Here is a 24108-nt window from a genome sequence, read left to right as displayed (position 1 = left end):
CACCAGGGACTAAAGGTCCCTCTCACCAGTAATGTATTTTGAATCATAATGCAAAAAAAAAAAAGAGAGAATAAATTATTAATTAGTAAACTTACCAGATCTTTAGAAAGTTAGAAGGGGTTTTTAGGGGCCATAAGAAATAAACTTGTACTTATAGGACAAAGTAATAAAAAAACACATTTGGAGGAGAAGATCAAGTTCTTGGTCTTGATTCTTCTTTTATTTTCATGACTTACAGAGAGACAAATTCACAATATTTCCTTTGAATGGATTACAACCCTTACTCCTAGAAACACATTTTTTCTCTCTCCTGTAAATGCATCATGCCTGTATTAATCAGAGGAAAATTAATACAGAGAATAAGCTAAACAGTTAATGGAAGAGTTGAAGAAACGGGATGTTGAAGTAATATAGAGAATAAGAGCAGGAGTCATACTGCATCTATGATTGCAGGGCACAAGAGAGATGGTGTTAAAAGATCACAGAAGTTGGGAGTTTCTTCAAGAGTGAGAACTATGGTGAGAACAATAGTGCCCAGTAGGTGCTGGAACCAAACAGAGAGACACTCTAAAAAGCATGTTGAAAGAGCAAGAAATTCTGTCTCTTCTTACCTCCTCAGTTCTGCCACTGTCATGTGAGAGAACCGTAGACAATAAGTCATTGAATGAGTGCAACTGGATTTGGCCCACAGGCTATAGTTGGATGACCACTCCTCTAGAAGGTACAAAGATTCCTCAGCTAACATTTTGGGAAAGAAAAGATCTTACATGAAATTTTTCAAAATTTTCCACAGTCGTGTTCTGTGCATTTCAGAATTTCCTAGAGATCCTAGTTTAGATTGACAATATGTCCTTTTAGCCACAAAAACTGTCTTTGGCATTTCTTATAGTGCAAATTTGGCATAATGCATTCTCTTAATTTTCCTTTATCCGAAAATTTCCTTATTTTGCCTCCAGTTCTGAAGTACATTTTCCTGGATATGACATTTTGATTTGGTCTCCTCTACTATCTGTAAGCAGTTTAAAGACGTTGTGACATTGTCTTCTGGTTTGAGATATTTCTGACAAAAATTCGATGCTCTGACTTGTATTTGCTTGTCTATAATGCCTCTTTTTCCCTCAGCTATTTCACCAATGTCTTTTTTACTCATTTTTAGAAATTTTATTCTGTTACGTCTTCATGTGGTTTTCTTTCTGTTTATCCTGCTTTGATTTTGTGCATTTTCTTGCATCTGTGAGTTGATTGTCATCATCAACTTTGAAAACAAATTTGACCATTATAGTTTCTAACATTTTTCTGGCCCCTATTCTTCCAGTCACATTTGTAATATTTTCTCAGTTCTCGCTGAATGTCGGTTCAGTTTTTCCTTTTTAGCTCTATGCTAATGTTTGATTTGTTTGAATTGCTATGTATTCAAGTTTAAAATCTTTTCTTCTTGATTTATTTCCTTTTTCTAGAGAATTACAGTTATTCTCTGCCTTTTGTCCAATATCTGAAAATAGTTGGTTCATATATTTTCTCCAGAGTTTAGCTTTTTGTTATGGAAGGTAAATGTTGTGGTAGTTATTCTTTCATGAGAAGATGTGGAAACGTCTTAAATTCATTACTTTTTAAATATTTAATGACCTTTACATTTGTAGTACAAACACACTCTTCAGTGAGATTTTATTATTCCTTTTGTATTGAAGTGTTTTATTTCTTAATATTCTGCTCAGAACTTTTTAAGTTAAATTAGATTTATGTATTTTTTTATTTTAATGTGTATATGAGACTGATGGTGGACTCATAAATATAGTCAGAATTATTTACTTTATGACTATTCCTCAAAGAGTTTATGTAAGAATAGTCTTACTTCTTTCTTAAACATCTGGAAATAAACACTAGTGAAGCTATCTAGGCAAGGACTATTCTTCTTTGGAAGACTATTAATAAAAATTTAATTTCTTTAATAGATATTTTAAAATTTATATTTCTTTTTATATATAATTTTGTTCTATTTAAAATAATCTTATTTTTAAAAATCATCAATATTTGGTAGAAATATAGTTTACTACATTCTTTTTGTTAATATCAGTAGGATCTACAGTGATATCCCATTTTTCATTCCTGACGCTTGTGATTTAATGTTGCTGGTTCACTTTTGTTAAGTTGGCTAGGGTTTTACTAATCTTTCCTACTAGAGTCTTACTAATTGTTCAAAGAATCTATGTTAAGCTATGTGATTTTTCTATATTATTCACATTTTTTCTATTTAACTAATTTTTTATCTATATTATCTACCTACTTTTATTTTTTGTTTTGACTTGAGTATTCTATTTCACATTATTAAGATAAATTAGTCTATTGATGTTCCTGCTTTTCTTCTTTATACTATTTACCTATAAGGCTCTGTATATCTGTCTAAGTACTACTTTTTCTGCATTCCAGAAGTTTAGATATATCATAATTTATTATAATTTAGTCTGGTTTCTTTTATCCATGGATTTTTAGGAAGTGTTAATTTTAAGGTCCAAGTCCATGGAGTTTCTAGTTATCTAATTTATCTAGATTTATCAAATTTATCTAATAAATCTAGATTTCAATCTTTGAATTTGTGGAGTTTCTCAATGACCCATCTATTGTGAAAGCCAGTAAGAGTTTCTTATGTATTTTAAGCAGAAGTGTGTTTTTATTGCTAATGATATTGTGGAAAGTTTAAAGATGAAAAAAAGTATATTAGACATTGGTACATTTTCTAGATTAGAAACACAAGTTCCACCCCACATGCTTTCTAGTTGGAGATGTTGGAAAGTTAAAATGTCTCCTGCTACTAGAGTTCTTGACACCAATTTTTTTCTACCAACCAGGTGTCTACTTATGACCAAACAAAATATGCAAACTCATATTTTGGGAGGGGATCAACATTCTGCTCCTTTCGACTTATTCCACCAGTGAGGACAGTTGTGGAAATAGGTGGGTTTCCCGCAGCGTTGATGAGTCTCCAGCTTTCTAGAAAAGCTGTTTGATGAATGAGAAAGTAGGGACTTTCTTTTCTATGTATCTGATCCCTGGAGCAGAGTTACGGTGCTGTGTTTTGAAATCATACCTCCAATACTAGCCCCCTTTGTGAATTAATCCAACATTGCCCCAAGGGTCATTGCAAGAGTGTCACCCAGAAGTTCCTCCAGCCTTTCCAAATTTGACAGGCCTCAATTCACATTAGTAAATGATTTCTGGTTTAAAATATCTAGACTGCTTTCTCTTCCTACACTGACCAAACTTTTACTAATACTGTGTTAGTATTAGCATTGTATTATAGTGTTAGTACTGTATTATAATATTCCGTATTATAATAAGGAGAAGCTCTGACCCCATATCACCTTGCTATCTCTACACTATTCCAGAAAAATTCTAGAAATAATTAATTAAAAGAGGGAATTTCTAAAAAGAGGATTAAAATTAACTGATGGAAACATTGAAGTAAAAATGACATCCCTGTAATATTAGGCTCATTAAATAAGGTATTATATCTCTGATTTAAATGTAGTCTTTAAGTCTCATAGTAGTTTTAATGAATTTTTAAATATAGGTATTGATCTCATAAATATTTTTACTTAGTATTTTTAAAAATTTTACTGAATGCTTTTATTTCTTCCATTACATTTCCTAACAGTTTAGTGTTAAACTATAAGAAAGCATAGAATTAGCAAAACATTATCTGACTTTGAGTTTGTGACTCAGAGGGCATTTTTTATATTATGAAATATGTCTGCATCAAGAAATACAGATAAATCATAATTTGGGGTGAATTTTTATCTTTTTTAAATCAGAGTAAATGTAATTTACTACATAATATAAAATATTGTTATCTAAACTTTTCTCATTGTGTACAAACTTTTCAATCTGTTTCTCTATGCCTATCAATACGTCTGCTGTGGTAATTATCAGGAAGCTTTTCGTTGTCAAGGAAGAAAATAAAGTCCAGAGAAACTTCCCAAAAGATACACATAAGCAGAGAAGAAAAAGATTTTCATATTTGGACTATTTTTAGACTATTTGTCTATATACGAGGTTCCCACAGTCCTCATGGACAACAGCCCCGGAGCCTGCACTTACGTCTCCATAATTGGCTTTATGATTACTCTTCTCCCAGAGGAATTCATGACAGAGGATGAGCAAAACCTCAGTGCTGAAATATCCTGAAAAAAGTTTTCACAGGAATAAAAATAACTAAGGCCATCACAACCACTGTTGATAGTATCCCAGATGATCATGGACTCTGGAAGATACAAGGCTGCTCTGCTCCTTAAAGATCCATGGTTATCCTTATTTTAAGATATATAACCTATCGAGATTTCAGGAAAGGAAATCTCTTTATATATAGAGAGAGAAAGATATATAGATATAGATATAGATATAGATATAGATCTATAGACACATTCCTTGTCCTGACTGAAGAGTGAGTTCCCTGGAATTGACGCAGCTTTGGTTGAACGTCATTTATTGTAGTGTCAGGAGTGGAATGTTCACCGGCTTCTCTTTGCTTAAAAAAAAGGGCTAAATGATTATGGCATTTTTAATTAAGCAACTTCTAATGAAAATGAAATATTTGTAATGAGGAAATAGAAATGCATTTATTTGGGGAGGCCAGCCCAGCGGCTGAGTGGTTAGGTTTGCGTGCTCTGCTTTGGCAGCCCAGGGTTTCGCCAGTTCACAATCTATGTGAGGGCATGGCACTGCTCACTAAGTCATGCTGAGTCGGCGTCCCACATGGCACAACCAGAGGGATCTACAACTAGAATATGCAACTATGTACTGGGGCCTTTGGGGAGAAGAAGAAGAAAAAAAATAAGAAATGTATTTATTTGGCAGAATGGTTTTGATCTAAGAAAATGAACATATATTTGGAAATGGCTTTAGACAACTTTATTTTATTCATGCTTACTGATTTTGATGTTATTGATTTTAACATAATAACATATCTAATTTTATTCTATGTTAAAAGATGGCTACAGTAGTAATGGGCACTATATAGATTGAGGTAAAATAAGGTAAAAATATTTTTGAACATATATATTACTGTCATGTGATGATTCGAACACTGGCTTAGCTAACATAATTGCTACAAACACTATAACAGAGATTATATGTAATACTTCTATTTTAGATTATATGAAATACGTCTTTTAGGTAAAGATAATTCTTTAACTATAAATATATTGAGAATAAAAATTCAGACAGGGAGTAAGATTAGACAATAAAATATGCCACATTCTTGCTGAACTCCCTGCAAATGTATGAATGAAATACAATAACCAAATAACTTCTTTTACTACTTAATAGAAGAGCAATCTCAGAAGCCTAGTGTCATCTAATCCAAATTCTTGATTCTTCATGACATTAAAATTGTTTTATACAGAATAGTAAGCTGTAAATAATTTATTTCTGCATTTAAGAGAGCATGTATGTCACTAGAATAAAAGCCGAGAGTTCCTTTATTCGCCCTGCGCCTCTCAGCATGTTTCTACCGTGGGTGCAAGAAGAATAAGCAATCACTCAGAAGTCACTGACTTCGTTCTTGTAGGCTTCAGGGTCTGCCCAGAGCTCCATATCTTCCTCTTTTCTGCTATTTCTGCTTGTATATGCCATGATTCTTCTGGGGAATGTTGGGATGATGGTCATTATAATGACTGATCCCCGGCTGAACACACCAATGTATTTCTTCCTAGGCAACCTCTCCTTCATTGACCTCTCCTATTCATCTGTTATTGCACCCAAGGCTATGATCAACTTCTGGTCTGAGAGCAAGTCCATCTCCTCTGCAGGCTGTGTGACCCAGCTCTTCCTCGTTATCCTCTTCGTTATGACTGAGACATTTCTCCAGGCAGCGATGGCTTATGACTGCTTCATTGCCATCTGCAACCCAATGTCAGTACGTCTCTGCACGCAGTTGGTGACTGGTTTTTATTTTTGTGCCTGCATCAGCTCAGTTCTTCAGACAAGCATGACATTTATTTGATCTTTTTGTGCTTCTTGGACCATCAACCACTTTTACTGTGATTACCGTCCAGTTCAGAGAGTTTCTTGTTCTGATCTCTAGATTCAAAAGATGGTTTCTTTTTTCTCGTACAGCATTATTATTTTGCCTACAATAATTGTCATTATTGTGTCCTATATGTATATTGCGTCCACAGTTCTAAAGATACTCTCCATTGAGGGACATAAGAAAGCCTTTTCCACTTGCATAAAGTGACCTCCTTATGTTACAACTTAGTCACAGCCATGTTGATTCCTTTCATTTACTCTCTGAGAAACAAAGACATCAAAGAAGCTCTGAGAAGATCCTGCAGAAAAAAATACTTATTTTTTAATTCTATTGTAACATTGATGTAAGACAAAGGCATGGACATTATGACAATTTGGAGAGGCACCGATGCAAAAAAAACACCATTAACTTTAGGAATATTTAATCTTAGTGAGTTTATTATTTAAATTCTATGTAATTACAGTTGAACAATATCTTTGGATTACATTTTGCCTGGCTGTTGGTCTTGAAGTGGAATGGCTTTCTCCATACTTCATCTTCATTTTGGATAAATATAATGATTGACATGTCATTTGTCTTTATGGAAAATATATTCCTAGTTTTTTGCTGGCTCTCTGAAGATGATATTTGGGAATGTATTATTTATCTTGAATCAGCAACAGACGTTATGTGGATATGCTTATAATTGGTAGAGATAACAAAATCTGATTGATGTGATAAGCAGACAGACAAAAATATCACATTTACTAAAGAAACCTTTTTGAGTGCTTAGTTCAAGAACCAGATACTCTCCAGTGCACAGAGTCTTAAGAATGACATGTGAGTCACACTTAGTTGTCCAGAGGCTAAATGACAGACACATTTCTTTCATGGTTTCTCTGGCTTGGATAAGTTATTCTTGAAAATTCACCCTTTTCACAAGAAAACTTTAATGAAAATGAACCAAAAGTAAACATAATTCATTATTTCTTATATATGTCTTTGTGAGAATCAATTCATCAGTTTGATAGTGAATTTTGATTCACTCTTTGCCCTATGAACATCCCTAGGAATAAATAATTTCTATACTTAACGTCACAATCATTGAGGGGAAAATTGTTGTATAGAGAACTAAACTGCCACTTGGTAAACCCGGTGAAAAGACATGTATAGAAAAAACAAAGGGAGTGGAGACTCTAGAGGGGAGTGGTCTTAATGGTCAGGGCAAATTTCCTAAGGACATTTCAAAAAGTAAATACAATTGAGCAAGTGAAAGTGACAGGTTTCTGTGCAAAGGGAAATAGATAACTATATGGTGAACTGCATGAAGTTTAATAAGTGATTTTTTATGCATAAGGCAGGGAGTGAGAGATTAGACTTCAAAGGAAGTTCATGGAAATCATGCAGATCTTTATGACAAACCAAGGAAGATGATCTTAATTCTGTAGGCAGAGGTTAAGCATTGGGGATTTTTAAGAAAGGTGGTATTGTGTTCATTTCACAAAAATCACACTGGTAGCTTTGTGGAAGATAAATATTCACAGAGAGAAGATGGGAGTCACAGAAAGTGTGTGGTCGTCCAACTAAGAACTTAGGGTGGCTTGAACAAGAGCGGTATTATAGAGACAGTGAAGGGAGGGACTGTTTAAAATGACAGGTAAACTAAGCCAAATATTGATCAATGGTTGATTAAATGAGAATGAGGTAGAAGTGTATAATGACTTCTAATGTTCGAGCTTCTATGACTGAAGAAATGCTACCTCATAAAATGAGAAAAAAATATGAGTAATAAGAGTTAATCCTTAACTTAAGAGTTCAGAAAATAAACTCAGGAGTCAGACTGAGCTTTCAAATTCTGTTTTTGCCTCTGTAGCTTTGGGAAAGTTACCTAATATTTCTGCACTTTCATTTCCTCATGTAAAATGGTATACATAATAGCGTCTACATTTAGAATTATTTGAAAGATTAAATTATATAAATTATTTATAAATTTGTTAAATCCATATATTTAATGGCTGCCAGATTTGTTCTTTCCTCATGCCCTCAAAACTACATCATAAGTCCAAGAGAGAAAAAACGATCATTTTCTCTGCCCCTTTCCCTGACTCTCTAACATGGACCATCCCCAATTCTCCAAGATGACCTGTTTTAATTTCCTAAGACAGGGCCTGAGAAAATCTTAGTTATTTCAGTCTTTACCTTTCTTTCTGCTAAAAACTAATAAAAAAGATTTAAAAATGGCAAAAAAATGAACAGAGCCCCCAATTAGATGCAAAATATTATCTTATCATCGAATACTATATCTATTTATCTTTCTTCTCATGTCTTTCTTTAAGAGTGCTCTCTTACACCTTAACAACGTTTCCTGTTTCACTCACGTTTGTTAAGTTATGGATTACTGAGGAAAATAGGGGACTCACCAGATAGAAAAACCTTGTGGCGATTTTCAGGTAAGTGATCACTGTGCTAAGGTGGAGTCTTGCCTCTCTCCCGAGATGAAGCAGAAAGACATTTAGGTTGAAAGAGGAACATTTTGCTAACCCTCTTCTGGGAGTACAATACAGAATCCTTCAGGCAGCACTCGGAGTCCTGTAATGGGACAAGCCTGCAATGAAAGAGGATCCTGATTCTTTGTAATTCCAGCCTATGTAAGGCCCAGGAACAGGGTCTTTGTCCAGTGGATATTAATAATCTTATGTTAAACTGAGAAAGAAATCCTAACTATAGTGTTGACTGTCAAGGGAGGAGAATGTTCCTCTATATTCACCATGTCAACGCAACTCCCCATCTCCATCAGATTCCACACATACACATAAATGCAAACATAATCATAGTCTCTCTCTCTCTCTCTCTCTCTCTCTCTCTCTGACACACACACACCCCAGGATATCTTTGAGTAAAATACCAAGAATGATCACTGATTGAATCATCTCCAAGGGTCCAGTGTCAGCCAGTTGACTCAGGAAAGTATCTTCAGACTGAGGTAAAGGCTAACATACCTCACCATAAGAGGATATGCATCATAAGTTTTCAATGCTGACTTTTTAACTTTCTTTCCTGAGGTCACGTAATTGCTGTCTTTGCTACATGAATTAAATTCAGGTATATTCTGTTCACACTCCTGTGTGGAACTAACTCTTCTCATTATACTTTTGACTCAAGGAGGGTGGATATGCTAAAGAGAGTAACCTCTGAAAGCAGGAATGAGATTGAAAAATAATAACGAGCATGTTAATGTAAATTAATCAAAACATATACATAAATGCATATATACATATATGTATATATAATTATCTAAGTATGATACATGCAGTATAAGACTGTTTATAATATAATCAAAGTTGTAGTACATCATGTACAAAATCATTTTAAGAATTCTAGCTAATTTTTTTATTTGGGAATTACCAGTTATTTTTCTTTTCTTTTTTTTTTTTTTTAAAGATTGGCACCTGGGCTAACAACTGTTGCCAATCTCTTTTTTTTTTTCTCTGCTTTATCTCCCCAAACACCCCCGTACACAGTTGTATATCTTAGTTGCAGGTCACCAGTTATTTTTCAAAACATCATTGTTAGTAGCTAAATAACATTCTTATTTAAAACACGGTGGACATAAGGAACTTCTTCAAGCTCATCTAGTGACTTTCCATTAAATTTATAATTATAGCTGATGTTAGTGTCAATTACTACTAAGTTTTCTTAATTTAAATGATAGTGTTATTTTGGTGAATTCTCACCCACCTGCTGCTACACTAACAACAAAGTTTTAGCCTGCTTAACGTTAATATTTTTATACAAGTATCTTATATTGCCTTCATAGTTTCCTGGTTTTTAGGCCAAACTAAATCTTCCATCCTAAAAAAGACATTTCTAGGTCATTGCTCTAAAACGCAAATGGTTGGATCTATAAAGGCAGCTCTGCTGATTATTTTTTCTCACGTACTTTCTTGAGGGACAATTAGTGTGAAATAAATTGTATTCATTCACAGTGTACAGTTCTGTGAGTTTTGAGGGTTTATACCTGAGTGAAATCATCACCACATCAAGTTATAGAACATTTCCATTAACTCAAAAAATTTGTCACGCCCCTTTTTAGTCCACACCTCCTTCTAATTCCATTCCCAGGTAACCAGTGATCTGATTTCTTTTGCATATTATTTATACAAGCACACACACACACAGTATGCACTCTTTTCTGTCAGGCTTCTTACACTGAGAAAAATTATCTTGAGACTTATTCATTTTGTCATGTGTATAAGTAATTCATTCTTTTTATTCCTGGGTAGGATTCCATTTTCCACTGTATACATATACCAAATTTTGTTTATGAACTCTTAAATTCATGCTCAGTTGAGGTGTTTTCAGTTCTTAGATATTGTGAATAAAGCTGATATGTCCGTCCACATATATGTATTTGAGTCAGGGTCCACACCACTCCTCCCCTCTCTCAGCCCACTACGATAGAAAGTTCACTTGTTCAGGCAAATGCAGACAAGAATACAAGGATTCCTCGTCCCTCAGATCCCAGTCAAAGCTACCATATCTCCTTGAGAGTAGCAGACATTTCTTATCTGCTCCAGCCCCATGTTGCAGAGTCTCTATTCATGTTGCAGCTCCATCAAGAGCTGATAAAATGTCTGGAGTTCTCTTCCTCTACCCAGTCCATTCCTAGTGTAGAAGTTTTAGCCCAGGCACGATAGGCCAAGAATAACAGGGCCCCCATTTCAGTTTCCACAGTTCAAAAGATAGATGTTCTATGCCAAGAGAGACAAGCTTAGAAGAACGTAAGCTACAGATCTCACCAAGAAATCTGATCATAAAGCAGGGGTGTCACTCTGTGAGAACTGGGCCACTGTTCCTGCTCCAGTTCCAGAAAAGTTGAACACAGGTTTTACCTACAATGAAAAGCAGGCCATTACACCAGAAGGCTCCAAAGCTATCCTCAAGTGAATTGACTTTATTTGGAACAAGTTTGGAAAAGTTTAAGCATAAGTGAACTCACAAACATGAAAAATATTTGGTGGTAAGCAATTAAGAGGAGGTTGGTAGCTTCATGAGAGCAAAAGCTAACTGTCAATCAATTGGAAGATTACCAGAGTCAACTGGGGAAGCAGACAGCTAATAAGTGCCCTTCCAGAGCTAGAACAAATCACAATGACTGGTCTTAAAGACTAACCTTGCAAAAGGGACCAAATTTAATTGGATCAGACTGTAGAGTAATACACGTCTTTCCTGGATTGTGCCTTTGCTGTTGTATTTAAAAAGGCATTGCCACACCCTTGATCATCTAGATTTCTTCTGTGGTATCTTCTAGGAGTTTCATAGTTTTATCTTTTACACATAAGTCTGTGATCCACTTGAGTTTATATTTGTGACTGGTGTAAGGTTTATATGCAGGTTCATATTTTTGCATGTGGATGTCCACTTGTTCCAACACCATTTGTTGAAAAGACTATCTTTATCCCCTGAATTACCTTTGCTCCTTTGTCAAAGGTCAGTTGACTATACTGATGTAACTCTGTCTCTAGTCTCTCCATTCTGTGCCATTGATTTGTTTTCTATTCTGTCACCAATACCACACTGTCTTGATTACTGTAGCTGTGCTCAGTCTTGAAGTTGTGTAGAGTCAGAGCTCTGATTCTGTTCAACTCCTTCAATACTGTGTTTGCTGTGTTGTGTATTTTGCCTCTCCACATAAACTTTACATTCAATATCTAAAGATTCTTCATATCCACAAAATAACTTGCTGGGATTTTGATTGGGATTGCATTAAATTCATAGATCAAAATGAGAAGAAGTGATATCCTGACAATATTGAGTCTTTCTCTCCATAAATATAGACTATCTTTCCATTTATTTAGATTCTTCGATTTCCTCCATTAAAGTTTTATAGTTTTACTCGCACGGATTTTGCACGTGTTTTCTGAGAATTATATAGAAGTATTTCAATTTGGGGGTGGGTGTGCTAACATAAATGGTATTCTGTTTTTAATTTTAAATTCCACTTGTTCATTGCTGGTATAAGGAAAGTGACTGACTTTTGTGTATTAACCATGTATCCTGCATCTTCCTATAATCTTGTATTAGTTTCAGGAGTGTTTTTGTCAATTCTTTCAGATTTTCTACATACACATTCATGTCATCTCTGAACAAGGACGGTTTTTTTGTCTTCCTTCCCATTCTGTATATCCTCTGTATAATTTTGCTAGGGCTGCCATCAGAACATACCACAGACTGGGTATCTTAAAAAACAAATTTATTTTCTCACAGTTGTAGAGACTGGAAGTCCAAGATCAAGCTGCCATTGGATCTGGTTTCCCCTGAGGCCTCATTTCTTGTCTTCAGGTGGCCACCCTCCAGCTCCCACTTCACATGGTTGTCCCTCAGTGCACGTGCACCCCTGGTGTCTCTCTGTTTGTCATAATCTCCTTTCCTTATAAAGACACCAATCAAAGTGTATTACAGCCCGCCATACAGCTTATTTTAATTACTTCTTTGAAGGCCCTGTCTCCAAATATGACTGCAATCACATACTGAAGTACTGGGGGGCTAGGGCTTCAACATATGAATTTTGCAACTCTTAATTCAGCCCATATCACTTTCATTTCCTTTTCTTGTCTATTTCGTTAGCTAAGACTTCCAATAGGATGTTGAAAAGGTGTGGCGAGGGGGGACATCCTTGCCTTGTTCCTGATCTTAGCAGGAAAGCTTCTAGTTTCTCACCATTAAATATGATCTTCCCTATAGATTTTTGTGAATTTTCTGTTTCAAATTGAGGAAATTCTCCTCTCTTCCTAGTTTGCTAGAGCACCTGTACTGTTAATCTGTTTGTACCATCACCATGCACATCATTCAAGTTAAAAAATGGTGAAACTCTCCTCCTTGGAATATACTAATCAGTTAATATGTTCTGTGTATTTTCCCCATAGTTTTTGAAATCAGCCTTTTTTCATTTACATTGGCATACTTCAATAACATCAATAACATCAACTGATACAGCATTTTCCCTGACTCAGATCTAATTCCCTTTAAATAGATCTTCCACGTAGCCCTGAAGATTTTCCCTGACTACCGACTACCCGCTCCCAGTCACTCCATCTTGCAGTCTCTGAGTTGGTCCTTGGCATACACATCTCTGGATTTTAATTGTCTGTCCAAAGATGTGACTCTTATACTAAATTGTAAGCTCCCTAAAGAATGAGGTTATTTATACCTGAGCCTACCACAAGCCTAGAACATATTAAACAAGTAGTCAAAATTAATCACATAAATAAATATTCAGAGGCAAAGATCAGCAAATTTTGGATAACACTCTACTTTGATGACATGCTTATTTTTATACCTTTATTATATATTTCTCACAATAATTAGCAAAGGAAAAAATTATGAAAATCCAAATTGAGGAAACGATGCTTAAAAATGTTTACATATATTTGTCTCCCACTTTGGTTCTTTATATTAGGTTTCAGCAACTAGTAGAGCCTCAGAGCACCCCACAATGTCTGACACACTCAGTGTACAGTTTTCCAAGTTAATATATAAAGATTAAGTATTGTTTGTTTCTTCATATCATGAATTCCTATCAATATACACATATAAAATCCTTGATTCAAAGTAAAAATTTAATAACCATTTTACATGGTAAAGAAATTGGTTACAAAATTGGGAATTGTTTTGTTTAAACAAATCAATTGGGCATTATTGTCAATTATCAATGATTGTGTGTAAGGGAGAAGCAATTCCAGAGACAAACACCAGACAAAATATTGTTTAAGCACTACAATAAAACATAAAAATAATGTTCAACAATATGCCATAAAAATAAATGAACATAAATTCCATGAAATAAAATGTTGAGATCAATGGGAGGGTTCAATCTCAAAATATACTTCTCTAATGTCCAGGACATCTCCAATATCCAGGATGTTAAGAATTAACAATGTCTCAGAGGGGGAAAAAAGTAACATATGGGAAAGTAAAATCACCTTGAAAAAGCTTCTGATAATATTTTTCTGATACTCAGGGGAATAACTTTCATTAATGGCCTCAAGGAGTATGAAATAAACTGCCACAACACCTTTGGTGGAAGAGAAATAATAATCAAAGAATTGTATTTTTCTTCTCTAGAAGTTTTTTTAGAGCCTCTTTGACATCTTTGTTTCTCAGAGAGTAAATCAAAGGATTCAACATGGGAGTGACTAAGGTGTAACATAAGGAGGCCACCTTACTCAGCTCAGGAAATCTGTCAGGAGTGAGATACATAAAAAAGACAGCTCCATACAGCACACTCACGACTCCTAGGTGAGAGCTGCAAGTGGAGAAGGCTTTCTTACGTCCCTCAAAGGAGCGTATCTTTAGAACTGTGGACACAATATACATATAGGACACAATAATGACAATCACAGTAGGCAAAATAGTAATGCCACATAAGAAAAAAGAAACAACCTTATAAACATAGAGATCAGAACAAGAGATCCTCTGAAGTGGACGGTAATCACAGTAAAAGTGGTTGATGACCCGAGAAGCACAAAAGGATAAAGTAAACGTCATGCTGTTCAGAAGAACTGCAGTGATGCAGCCACAAAAATAGGAACCAGCCACCAACTGAGAGCAGAGATGTGCTGACATCTGAACAGAGTAAAGAAGTGGGTTGCAGATGGCAATGAAGCGGTCATAAGCCATGGCTGCCAGGAGAAATCCCTCAGTCACAATGAAGACTGTAAAGAGAAAGAACTGAGTCACACATCCTGCAAAGGTGATGGACTTGCTCTCAGACCAGAAGTTGACCATAGCCTTGGGTGCAATAACAGATGAATAGGAGAGATCAACGAAGGAGAGGTTGCCTAGGAAGAAATACATCGGTGTGTTCAGCCGGGGATCAGTCATGATAATGGCCATCATCCCAACATTTCCTAGAAGGACCATGGCATAGACGAGCAGAATTAGTAGGAAGAGAAGGATGTGCAGCTCAGGACGGACCCTGAAGCCTACAAGAATGAAGTCAGTCAGTTCTGAGTGATTGCTTGTTCCCCTGTCACCCATGGCAGAAACCTGCTGAGAGGCACAAGGCAAAATTAACAAATGTACTCTTGCCTTGGATCCTAGCTACAAATAATTTCTTACAATATTAGAATTTACAAAGCTAGTCTATAATCATTATTCATTTTAACCTTATAAAATCATTGTAACTTAAAATTAAGCCAATTCCAAATGATGATGAATCAAATGTTCAGTTTAATGCCATAATTCCTCCAAGTGGTGGAATTAGATCTTTTTCCTCTGGGTCTACTGCAATGCCTTTCCACTCAAACGCCTTTCACATTTGCAAGTGTCACTTCTTTATGCATTTCTGACTTATGATTTATGCACTAAATTGAATGTCATTAAGCAGTCATTGGAACAGAGCACAAATAATTTAATAAATGACATATAGGAAGCAATTTCAATGTCTGGGTTTGGAGATAGAGGGGGCTTCAGTAGTCTAGTTTAGGAAAACTTAACTTTGAGGGCTTGAGTTAGAGCTCAAGCAGATATAAAGAAAATGACTAAATTTAAAAACTACTTAAGGGCCGGCCTGGTGGCACAGCAGTTAAGTGCACACATTCTGCTTCGGTGGCCCAGGGTTTGATGGTTCAGATCCTGGGTGCGGACATGGCACCGCTCGTCAAGCCATGCTGTGGTAGGCGTCCCACATATAAAGTAGAGGAAGATTGACACGGATGCTAGCTCAGGGCCAGTCTTCCTCAGCAAAAAGAGGAAGATTGGCAGCAGATGTTAGCTCAGGGCTAATCTTCCTCAAAAAAAAAAAATGCTTAAGAGGTGCAATTACTTTTTCTGGGTAATGGAAACTTTGGATTCTGATGTAGAGTATATACTAACTAAGATAAAAGTTGTGCACCACCAAACACAAAAATAATTAGCACTCACATGCTAGAATTTCTCTCCCAGACTATGGCCTCCAAAGCCCTTTCATAACGATAATTTCCCTCATTTCCTCAGTCCATAGCTCTTAGTTGTTTAAGAAGAGGCCTACAGGTAGTTTAGATAAAAGAACTATTTTAGAAATGGATACCAAACACAAGATACATATGAAGGAATTGTTGCTTGCATTCTTATTTACCCTGGATGTTACTTTCATAGTCATCATTAATTTGTTTACTGGACAGCTCAACTAGGATTTTGAACTCCTCATGTTAAGAATATGGTCTCTCTTTCTCTCCCCTTAGGGCTTTGTATGCGCAATTGTGCCTGGTCTATAATAGCAGACATTTATGTGGTGCTTTTTATATGCCAGACACTTTTCTCAATGCTTTCATAGTTGCTCACTTAATCCATACAACAATACTATGAGGTGAGTACCAATATTCCCCAGTTTACAGATGAGGAAACTTAGGTACAGAGAAATCAAGCCTGTTGAAAGCTACCTATTAGGGTCAGAATCTGAATTTGAAGCCAAGAAACATGGCTCCAGAATCCATGCACCTGATCACTGCCTGATACCACCTTTGATAAGGAGCCCTTCCTGTTCCTTTACCTGACTTACTTCTACTCACACTTCAGAGTTCAGTAAAGTGCCTTATCTTCAAAATAAATTCCCCAATTCTTCAACTTGGGTTAAAATATCGCATACATCATTCTCCCAAGGATAGTAGCTATTATCACCATATTTTATATTAAATATTAACTATTCCTCACTTTGCAATAGCTTCCTTAAGATCAAAACTTCAACTTGCCCTCCATACATTGTCACCAGAACATTCTATGTCTGGCAAATTTCAATTAATCAATATATATTTATCATATAGGTAAAAGTTGAATGATAATTGAGCATGCAGAATCAGAGAAAAACATCAAAACTCTGTAATACTGCAGTGGTTAGCATGGGTTTAGCTTTCAACAGAGAAATGTTCCAGTGCTGTTTCTCTCAATTTCTAACTTAATCTTGGACAAGTTACTTATGTAACTTACTTTTATCACTCTATTATGTTAATTACTTAGTTACTCATGTAACTTTTGGCAAGTTACTATACCACTGTATCCTCATATAAAGGAGGAATAAAAATAATACAACCTTCAAAGTTTTCTTAGGGGTAGACAAGGAGATAATACATGTGAATCACTCAGCACCTTTTATGGCAGAGTAAGTACTCAATAAACATTAGCCATTATTATTTTTATTTATCTTTCTGTGCTCAATCCCACAATGCACACCAAAATCATCAGTAGTAATTAGGTTGAAAATTGATAATATATATATATATATATATGGCTTTTTTGGGATAAACCATTCTAAGTTGAGGGGAGGTATCAGATAAACCGTAAAAGTTTAGAAAGAATAAAGAAATCTGAAGGAAGTTTAACATTTTCACTGAGAAAATGATGACTAATAGGAAAATGGCATGGTGTATTATTTTTATATTTCTTTTAGTCATCAGCTACACAAAAAATTAAATATGCAAATAATTGTATTATAAAGGAGGAAAATTTCAAATAGATTATACTTAGATTCTGGGGATATGTAAGATATTGAAGCAGTGAAAAGAGAGCCTGAGGTAGTCATGAAACATTTTTTGAAATGTGATATATCTTATTCATAATTTACATATTATTTATATTATATTTAGTCTCACAGGAGCAAGGACACAGACTATTTTAATTTTTGAGATTTATTCCTATTAAAATCATTCTAATATTAAAGTTTATGATTGAAGGCGTTTATACCCAGAAAAGGGAGTTTTCCCCAGAGTAGCCAACAAATAAGTAGTCAGTTTGTGACGTGTTATCAGTCAAAAACTCACATATTTTAAAAATTACTTCTACCTTGTATTGTTTGGTAATTTGTCAGGTTCTGTAAAATGAAGCAGCAGAATTTGATGGTATCTTCTTCTTGTTGTTTTAATTCTAGAAAGGGTAAACATAAATGTAATTAATGTCTATGTTACAACTACAAGTACTGAAAAATCATCACATCAAGATAAAAAGAACCCTTCTCCCCTCAAAATTTACAAATGCATGTTCATTATCTCGGTTGTGGATTCCTTCCATAGAGAAATTTGACTTCATTTTCCTTACTGCTGTACTAGACCAACTGTCCTTGTTTTTTCAGTAGTTGATTTCTTGATAAATTCTGTAGTCCTTCATGCAGGAGAGGCAAGGTGAATTTTCTAAATGATGCTCTGCTAAAATTGAAATAATTCCAGGAGTTATATTCTATGGTAAAGTAAAATGAACCTGAGGAATCAGTCTTCAGAATATTCTCTCTCCCGCATTTTTGGATGTTTGAATGCTTTTGAAGAAGGAAAGTAGATTGTCTTGAATGTATTAGTAAGGCCCCTGAGGTATCTGGAATCCCCTACAATCTGCCAAAATATCAGCAGCTATTATTCTCAATGGCTTTGGTTTGGGCAAAACAGTATAATCCTTTCACATAATTGCAGCATTGAGGTTTTTCCCACCTTCTGGGAGATAGTCTTCCTGGGAGAGAAGGAAGCATGTCACTTATTAAGATATCTAGGCCCCAGGGCCAGAGTCCATGAGGACCATAGGATTCAAGATTAAAAAGAAGAAAAAGTTAAAGGAAAAAAGAGCCTAATAGGTGTCAAAATATGTGTAAGATTTTTTTCTTTCTTTTCTGTGTGAATCTTTGGGAGGATCCAAAAGGATTTTTCAATATTAATTTCTTCACTGAAATGAAAGCATTTCAATTTATCATGACAACAAAGTCTGTGGTAAGCAAATAGAAGTAGTAATGAAAGGAAATACTATCCTTCATAATACAAGTTATAGGGAAATTTTTGTTCCTGGTCATAAAGTTAATTTCATTTTCACCCAAAACTCTCCATATTTATTCTTTAGCTTTATTTTCACAATAATAATGGATAATACAAAGCAGAATAGCATGACCACAATATGGGGCAAAACCCAACAAATGCCCTCTAATTCATTATGTAAATGTTAAATGGCGATTGACTAGATCTAAACGTAGGCTCACTTTGAAACGTTAATTGCTTTAAGCTTGTTCATCCAAGTGTCATGTGTTAAGCTAATAATTGCTCAACAGTCACTGTATACACTTCAAAATAAATGTTTAAACTGTTCTTTATGAGCTAAAAAAATCTCAATTTGTATTTGATAAAAATTAAATCATGAAGCTAAGTGCCATAAATATATCTTATGTAACACAGTAAGAGTAGGAGAATGAGTAAAAAGGAAGAAAATAATGGCAGCTCATAAAGTCCTCATGTATGCAACTGCTCGAAGGTAATAGTTGGTATTTTTCCCCCCATAATCTCCTTGGTCTCAACAATATCCTCAATATGCAGAAGTTGTTTACCTAGTAGGTGACCCAAATATTCATTGATGAAGTATCTGAGCCATTGCGGTCTGGCTGTGCTGTAGTTGTTCATTAATATTTACCATCAGACATGGCGGTCTTAGGAGGCATCCTGTGAAATTCCCTGGGTTACCACTAGACTCCTACTTGTTTCCTTTCTATTAATATCTTTTGCTAGTCAGTATCAGTTACCCAAAAGAATGCAAAGCATTTTGTTTACCTGTTGGTTCAGTGAATTACGTAACTAGGAGGCAGGAGCAATTGCTGTATCCCCTAGTAAAATCATCCCTTTGTTGGGAAGGAAGTATGCTAACTCAGTAAAGTCCAATGTCATAGAGCCAGCAAGGAAGGAAAATTTGAGACTGGGTTAGTAGGATTTATAATGGCAGTTGACATTCCCATTTTTACCCATTGCACTTGGGCTAATAGTCAGATTAGGAAAAAAATAGTCTGATATATTGGTTGTTAATGCAGAGCACAAACCACATCCTGGATGACAGGTACTCAACTTTGTAAAGATCTGTTAGCCACTTGATCCAACAGCTGAATCTTCAATTTCACCATTCTGTAAGATCATCTGATTCTGTTTAACTTGATAATTCTATTGACTCCCATGGGTATGAGTACATTGCCTCACTTCTCTTCTTGTAAAATGAGTGCCTTGCACCAAATCACTAGAGCAATATAGTATAGTAACAAATAAGACATTTATTGAGCCCAGACAGGGTGGTACTAACAGAAGCAATTTGAGCACGAATGGCAAAATGATATCTAGGGCAGTGCCTGGACACATAGCTAATTCTCCTTGATGGAAAAACTAATCAGTCTGAAACATGATGACTGACTGGTAGGCTGACATACTTATTCCTGATGTACTTATCAGGAACGTGTTTTTTCCTGTTGTAATAACATTTAACATGAGATCTACACTTTCAACAAATTTTTAAGTACGCAATACAGTACTGTTAACTATAGGCACAATGTTATACAGCAGATCTCTAGAACTTGTCCATCTTGCACAATTTAAATAAGTTAAAACCCATTGAATAGCAGCTCCCCATTTTCCTCTCCCCATCAGCCAGTGGAAACCAACATTCTACTCTCTGCTTCTATAAGTTTGACAATTTACATACCGTACATAACTGGAATCATTCAGTATTTGTGCTTTGGCAGCCCAGGGTTTGCCGGTTTGGATCCCAGGTGCAGATCAATGCACCGCTTGTCAAGCCATGCTGTGACAGACATCCCACGTATGAAATAGAGGGAGATGGGCACAGGTGTTAGCTCAGGGCCCATCTTCCTCAAAAAAAAAAAAAGACAATTAACATCATATCTAATAGTGAAAAAGAGAATAATTTTCTGCTAAACACTAGGAAAAAGGCAAGAATCTCTGGATCACTACCTCTACTCACCATTGAATTGAGAGTTCAAGGAAGTTTGATAAAGTAAGGAAAAGATATTAGAAGTACCCAAAATGAATGGAAGAAGTAGTAAAACTGTATTTATTAGCAGATGACATGATTATCTGTGCATTAAACTCCATAGAATCTAGAGAAAAGCTACCAGAATTAATAAATATTAAACCAGCATTACTTTCCTGGGATCTACTTCATTTGTCATAATGCAGTATCCTTTTTATACATTGTGGAGTTGATTTTCTAACATTTTATTAAGAATTTTTGTATCTATATTCATCAGAGATGGATAGGCTATCAAAGTACATTGGTCTCATAATGAGTCAGGACAAATTATTCTACTTCTATCTTCTGGAAGAATTTGGTAGAACTGTGTTCTACAAAAAGCATACCATTTTTGATAAAATAAAACATGTTAAATATTTAGTGATAAGTCTGACAAATGTGTAAGCCTGGTACAACTAAAAACTAGAAACAGTGATGAAAGAAATTACATGAGACCTAAATAAATGGAGGATACCATATTCATTAATTGGAAGACAATATTATTAAGAGATTAGTTATAATCAAATCAATATATAGATTCAATTTAATTCAAATAAAAATCTTTTTGTATAAGTCAACAAGTTTATCCTAAATTTTACTAGAAATGCAAAGGAACTAGGATACCCAAAATAACTTTTAAAAAGAACAACAAATCTGGAGGCCTCAATAATTTTAATATCCTAATTCTAAGACTTACTAAAAAGCTACAGTAAGCAAAACAGTGTGAAACTTATATCAAGACATCAAAATGGACCAAGGGAAGAGAGAGTCCAGAAATAGATCAACACCTGTTTGATCAATTGCTCCATGAGTCTTAACCAGTTATGTAGATCCTTAACTGGATCATACCATTACATTTATTTTTTAATCTGTTTTCTCATATTTTATAAACTTTTTCTTACTAATTTTACCGTGTTTAAAGGAAAGGAAGTGATTGAAATGAGTCAGAAAAAGATTCTAAGCCCTTAGAAAGACTCATTGAATAAAAGATATAGTCTTTGCTAAGGAGACATTTGCTTGCTATTGCAGGAAGCAATAAATAAATAAATATGATATGTTTTAAGGTGTAATAGAAAAGATGAGAGAGCATAGAGAGATACATGATTCTCCTGTGTCCCTTGACTTTTAATATTTGAACTATTTTTCTACCTACGAGTGTATGGAGCATATATTTTTAAATATCTATACAATTATAATGACCTCATATTTTATTATCTGATAAAAGATACAACATTTTCTGGAAAGAAATGATATTACATTCCAGGTCATTTGTTTATCATATAAGAACAGCTGAAGCATATGTACAATTTCACAATGCTCAAAAAACTACAACCATTAAGATGAGTCATAATAATTTGTTGAATCTTAAAAGTTGAAAGGTAAAAATATGACACATTTGCTAAACATAGAAACAAGTAAGGTAATATGGGCTTATACTTCTCAAAGATGAAAACAGTAGAATTGTCATTTTCTCAGAGCAACACACAAAAAGGAAAATTATAGAACAAGAAAATATTAAAAATGACAAAAGTGAAGAAAAATAGATTGTAACAATGAATGTAAATGACATATACTACCCTAATTTAAGAGAATAACATTTTTCTTGGGAGGAGGGAAACTTGATTTATAAAAAGTCACAGCTAGAGTGAAATCAGCATCATGGTGGAGTGAGACTTCCCCTTCAACTTGCCCCTCTAAGGCACAATGAAAAGGACGTTCATACACCAAAAGAGGGCATTCACACAACACAAAAGATGTCTGAGAGACCCACACACCCATACATCTGAAGGTGGAGGTGCTGGACCCCCTGGAGGACATGGAAGGAGATAATGGGAATCTTTACTTATTCCCAAACAGCAGTAACCCAGGGACTTCTTGCAGCTCTGAGAGGAAAGGAGGGAGGGGTGGCCCTCTGTGGGAACACCATCACTCTCCAAGTTCCCTCACAGCCTGTGGGAAAGCCTCATGCAGAGGTAACTAAGCTATCATGGAGGTGTCTTCATCAAGCTAGCACCCCAGGAGAGCAGATAGTGAGGGCCCAGAGAGGACATCCCAGGGATCACTCAGGTGAAAGAAAGCACCCCTCTTCCCCTTCTAGCACACCAGCTCAGTGGTCAGCCAGAGCACACACAGACAGAAAACCACTGAGCAGTTGGGGGCTATCATGTGGGTGAAAGAAAATGCACTTCCCCCTGCCCACTGCTCCAGCTCAGCAGTTGGCCAGGGTGCTCACAGACAGAAAAGCAGTCAGCAGCTGGGGGGATTACATAGGCAAAAGAAGAAGCCCCTCCCCTTTGCCCAGCACATCCGCTCAGTGGTCACCCAGAACATGCCCAGCCAGAAAAGCAGTCAGTGGCTGGGGCAAGGGAGCTGCAGATCACAGAGGACTCAAAATACATAGCTCCTGACCCCCACCCTGTGGCAGCAGGTGGAAGCTGTGACCAAATACTATTACTATGTGGAAGCATAAATCCATAAATCTATTCATTAATAGAATGAAATATTCTATTAATTCCCCAGGCAAGAAGGAAAATGGCAAGCACCCAGAAGTCAACCCTGAAGCCACAGAAATTTATAAGCCAAATGACAGGGAAGTCAAAAGAGCTATCATTAAAAAAACTCAATGAGTTACAAGAAAATACAGAAAGACAGTTCAATGAAATCAGGTACTTCTTCACAAAAAGAGATTGAAACTATAAAGAAGAACTGATCAGAAATATTGGAGATGAAAAACACAATGGCTGAGGTAAAGAAAAATCTAGACTGCTTAAACAAAAGAGCTGATATTATGGAGGACCAAATTAGCAATTTAAAGGACAGAAATATAGAAATACTTGAGAGGAGAGGAGAGGAAATTAACACTAAAAAGAAATGAAGAACTTCTCCAAGAAGTATCAGACTCTGTTAGGAAATGTAACATAAGGATTATAGGTACTGCCAAGGGAAAAGAGAAGGAGAATGGGACAGAAATATTCTTCAAAGAAATAATAGCTGAGAACTTCCCAAACCTGAGGAAGGAGCTGGAAATACAAGTAAAGAAAGTCAAAAGATCTCCTAACTATATCAATGTAAAAAGACCTTCTTCAAGGCATATAGTGGTAAAGCTGGCAAAAGTCAATGACAAAGAATAAGTAATAAGGGCAGCAAGGCAGAAGAAAATAACTCACAAAGGAAACTCTGTCAGAAATTTCAGGGGACTTCTCAGTAAAAACCTTACAGGCTAGGAGAGAGTGGAATGATACATTCAAAATCCTGAAAGACAAAGTCTTTCAGCCACAAATACTCTATTGAGCAAAAATATCCAGAAAATATGA

General features: G+C 35.5%; 1 protein-coding gene and 1 pseudogene across 1 annotated transcript; one reads left to right on the top strand and one right to left on the bottom strand.

Moving 5' to 3' along the window:
* Nucleotides 1–443: 443 nt before the first annotated feature.
* Nucleotides 444–6372, top strand: LOC106826790 (olfactory receptor 9K2-like; annotated as a pseudogene).
* Nucleotides 6373–14101: 7729 nt separating this feature from the next.
* Nucleotides 14102–15100, bottom strand: LOC106826800 (olfactory receptor 9K2-like). The gene has a single exon (XM_014834302.3). The coding sequence runs from the start codon at nt 15041–15043 to the stop codon at nt 14102–14104; it is 942 nt and encodes a 313-aa protein (XP_014689788.1). The 5' UTR covers nt 15044–15100.
* Nucleotides 15101–24108: the final 9008 nt, after the last annotated feature.

This window comes from Equus asinus, chromosome 22, assembly GCF_041296235.1.
Source record: "Equus asinus isolate D_3611 breed Donkey chromosome 22, EquAss-T2T_v2, whole genome shotgun sequence".
Lineage (NCBI taxonomy): Eukaryota > Metazoa > Chordata > Mammalia > Perissodactyla > Equidae > Equus > Equus asinus.
This window is presented reverse-complemented; position numbering and strand designations above follow the sequence as displayed.

Bases quoted from the DNA above. Each gene is read 5' to 3' on its own strand.
- LOC106826800 (XM_014834302.3), bottom strand. From the start codon at position 15,043: ATGGGTGACAGGGGAACAAGCAATCACTCAGAACTGACTGACTTCATT.